A 2637-nucleotide genomic window follows, 5' to 3' on the forward strand; every position below is an offset into this window, starting at 1 on the left:
TGATCTCCGACGGGCTAGGGACAAAGGTGAGAGCTGTTTCCTAGTTCTGCTGGATCTCTCAGCGGCGTTTGATACCATCGACCATGACATCCTTCTGGACCGTCTTGAGGGGCTGGGAGCTGGGGGCACTGTCCTACAGTGGTTCCGCTCCTTCCTCCTGGGCCGTGTTCAGAAAGTGGTGGTGGGGGATGAGTGTTCAGACCCCTGGGCTCTCACTTGTGGGGTGCCTCAGGGTTCTGTCCTCTCCCCCATGCTTTTCAACATCTACATGCAGCCGCTGGGAGAGATCATCAGGAGGTTTGGGCTGGGTGTTCATCAGTATGCAGATGATACCCAGCTCTACCTCTCTTTTAAATCAGAACCAGTGAGGGCAGTGAAGGTCCTGTGTGAGTGTCTGGAGGCGGTTGGAGGATGGATGGCGGCTAACAGATTGAGGTTGAATCCTGACAAGACAGAAGTACTGTTTCTGGGGGACAGGAGGCGGGCAGGTGTGGAGGATTCCCTGGTCCTGAATGGGGTAACTGTGCCACTGAAGGACCAGGTGCGCAGCCTGGGAGTCATTTTGGACTCACAGCTGTCCATGGAGGCACAGGTCAAATCTGTGTCCAGGGCAGCTGTTTACCAGCTCCATCTGGTACGTAGGCTGAGACCCTATCTGCCTGCGGACTGTCTCGCCAGAGTGGTGCATGCTCTGGTTATCTCCCGCTTGGACTACTGCAATGCACTCTACGTGGGGCTACCTTTGAAGGTGACTCGGAAACTACAACTAATCCAGAATGCGGCAGCTAGACTGGTGACTGGGAGCGGCCGCCGAGACCATATAACACCGGTCTTGAAAGACCTACATTGGCTCCCAGTATGTTTCCGAGCACAATTCAAAGTGTTGGTGCTGACCTTTAAAGCCCTAAACGGCCTCGGTCCAGTATACCTGAAGGAGCGTCTCCACCCCCATCATTCTGCCCGGACGCTGAGGTCCAGCGCCGACGGCCTTCTGGCGGTTCCCTCATTGCGAGAAGCAAAGCTACAGGGAACCAGGCAGAGGGCCTTCTCGGTAGTGGCGCCCACCCTGTGGAACGCCCTTCCAGATGTCAAAGCAATAAACAACTACCTGACATTCAGAAGACATCTTAAGGCAGCCCTGTTCAGGGAAGTTTTTAACGTGTGATTTTACTGTATTTTTGGTTTTTATGGAAGCCGCCCAAAGTGGCTGGGGAGGCCCAGCCAGATGGGCGGGGTATAAATAATAAATTATTATTATTATTATTATTATTATTATTATTATTATTATTATTATTACTATTATTATTATTATTAAAAACAACTCCTAAAACAGCAATTTAACATGAATTTTACTATCTAACAAGACCATTGATCCATAAAATGAAAGCAATAATCAATGTACTGTACTATAAAATAAAGAAAACAGTACTGTACATTAAAATTAAAATTAATTTTTGTCCTTACCTGCACTGATGATAGACATTGTTTGGATGGGGGGTTTTATACATTGCCGCAGTCACACAATCAATCAAAAACAAAGAACAAGCCACAGTCACAAAAAGCCAAAGAAAAACACTTTTTTTTGGTAGCAAAAATAAAAGCACCAAATATAAGCTCCAAAGATCACCTCAGAACACTGCAATTTAAAATGGAAGGCTTTGATTACAATGCGGGGGGGGGGTGGGGTGGACACAAATTAGCAGCGCAACAGTGAAAACAGAAGCTCAGGAGCACGTTCAGCTTCCGAAGCAAAGTTCACAAACTGGAACACTGACTTCCAGGTTTGCAGCATTCGAGTTCAAAGTTGTTCAGGAACTAAGCTGTTTGAAAACCACTGTATATAGATATGGTTGCCATATGTACAGAATTGTAAGCAGCGTCTGGGCGGAAATTACTGAAATGTCCGGGAAAATCTGGACCTATGGCAGCCCATGTCGCAAGTGTAGATTTCGGCAGACTTCACTTAAAATAGATTCCCAGTTCCTTCAAGCCCTCCCCATAAGGCTTGGTTTCAGACCCTGGATCATCTTGATTGAGTCCTCTGCATCATCTTCATGAATTTTTCCCTTAGAGTGTAGCAAGCTGTAAACCTTAAATTTACTTTCCACAGTTGTTCCCCATAAAGCAAAGTCAATATTGTGTCCTACATCTCTTGCCCAGCTTCTCGTTGATGATTTCATCATTTCATTCTTTGTATTCCACTCAAGTAATGTTATACATTTTAGATACAGTGGTACCTCGGGTTACATACGCTTCAGGTTACATACGCTTCAGGTTACAGACTCCGCTAACCCAGAAATAGTACCTCGGGTTAAGAACTTTGCTTCAGGATGAGAACAGAAATCGCGCAGCGGCAGGTCCCATTAGCTAAAGTGGTGCTTCAGGTTAAGAACAGTTTCAGGTTAAGAACGGATCTCCGGAATGAATTACGTACATAACCAGAGTTACCACTGTACAATTTTAACCCTGGAGCCTAATAACTCCCTTTCAAACTGAGTTTTGTTCTGCAAATCCGTTTTTAAAAATCTAACTTAAATGTTCCATTCAACTGATGGTAACTTGACCAGTCTCCCTCCCACCTAGAGGAAGAAGTTCCCTGTATAGGGACCCCACATCCAGTTAAGCAATACCACACGG

General features: G+C 46.0%; 3 protein-coding genes across 5 annotated transcripts in view; 2 read left to right on the forward strand and 1 right to left on the reverse strand.

Moving 5' to 3' along the window:
• Window positions 1-2637, forward strand: part of LOC310837659 (uncharacterized protein) — a 179472-nt gene that overhangs the window by 71421 nt on the left and 105414 nt on the right. The gene's annotated exons all lie outside the window — the stretch shown is intronic.
• LOC310837834 (uncharacterized protein) overlaps window positions 1-2637 on the forward strand; it is a 299721-nt gene that overhangs the window by 70788 nt on the left and 226296 nt on the right. The gene's annotated exons all lie outside the window — the stretch shown is intronic.
• Window positions 1-2637, reverse strand: part of LOC310837455 (uncharacterized protein) — a 73459-nt gene that overhangs the window by 30834 nt on the left and 39988 nt on the right. The window contains exon 2 of one of the 3 annotated variants that reach the window (XM_083724074.1): window positions 1465-2151. The exons of the other annotated variants lie outside the window; for them this stretch is intronic. Coding sequence (XP_083580200.1) covers window positions 1465-1483 — 19 coding nt within the window. The 5' untranslated portion in view covers window positions 1484-2151. The remainder of the gene's footprint in view (window positions 1-1464; window positions 2152-2637) is intronic. 3 annotated transcript variants of the gene reach the window in all.

The sequence above is a fragment of the Podarcis gaigeae genome, assembly GCF_964106915.1.
Source record: "Podarcis gaigeae genome assembly, chromosome: 2".
Taxonomy (NCBI): domain Eukaryota; kingdom Metazoa; phylum Chordata; class Lepidosauria; order Squamata; family Lacertidae; genus Podarcis; species Podarcis gaigeae.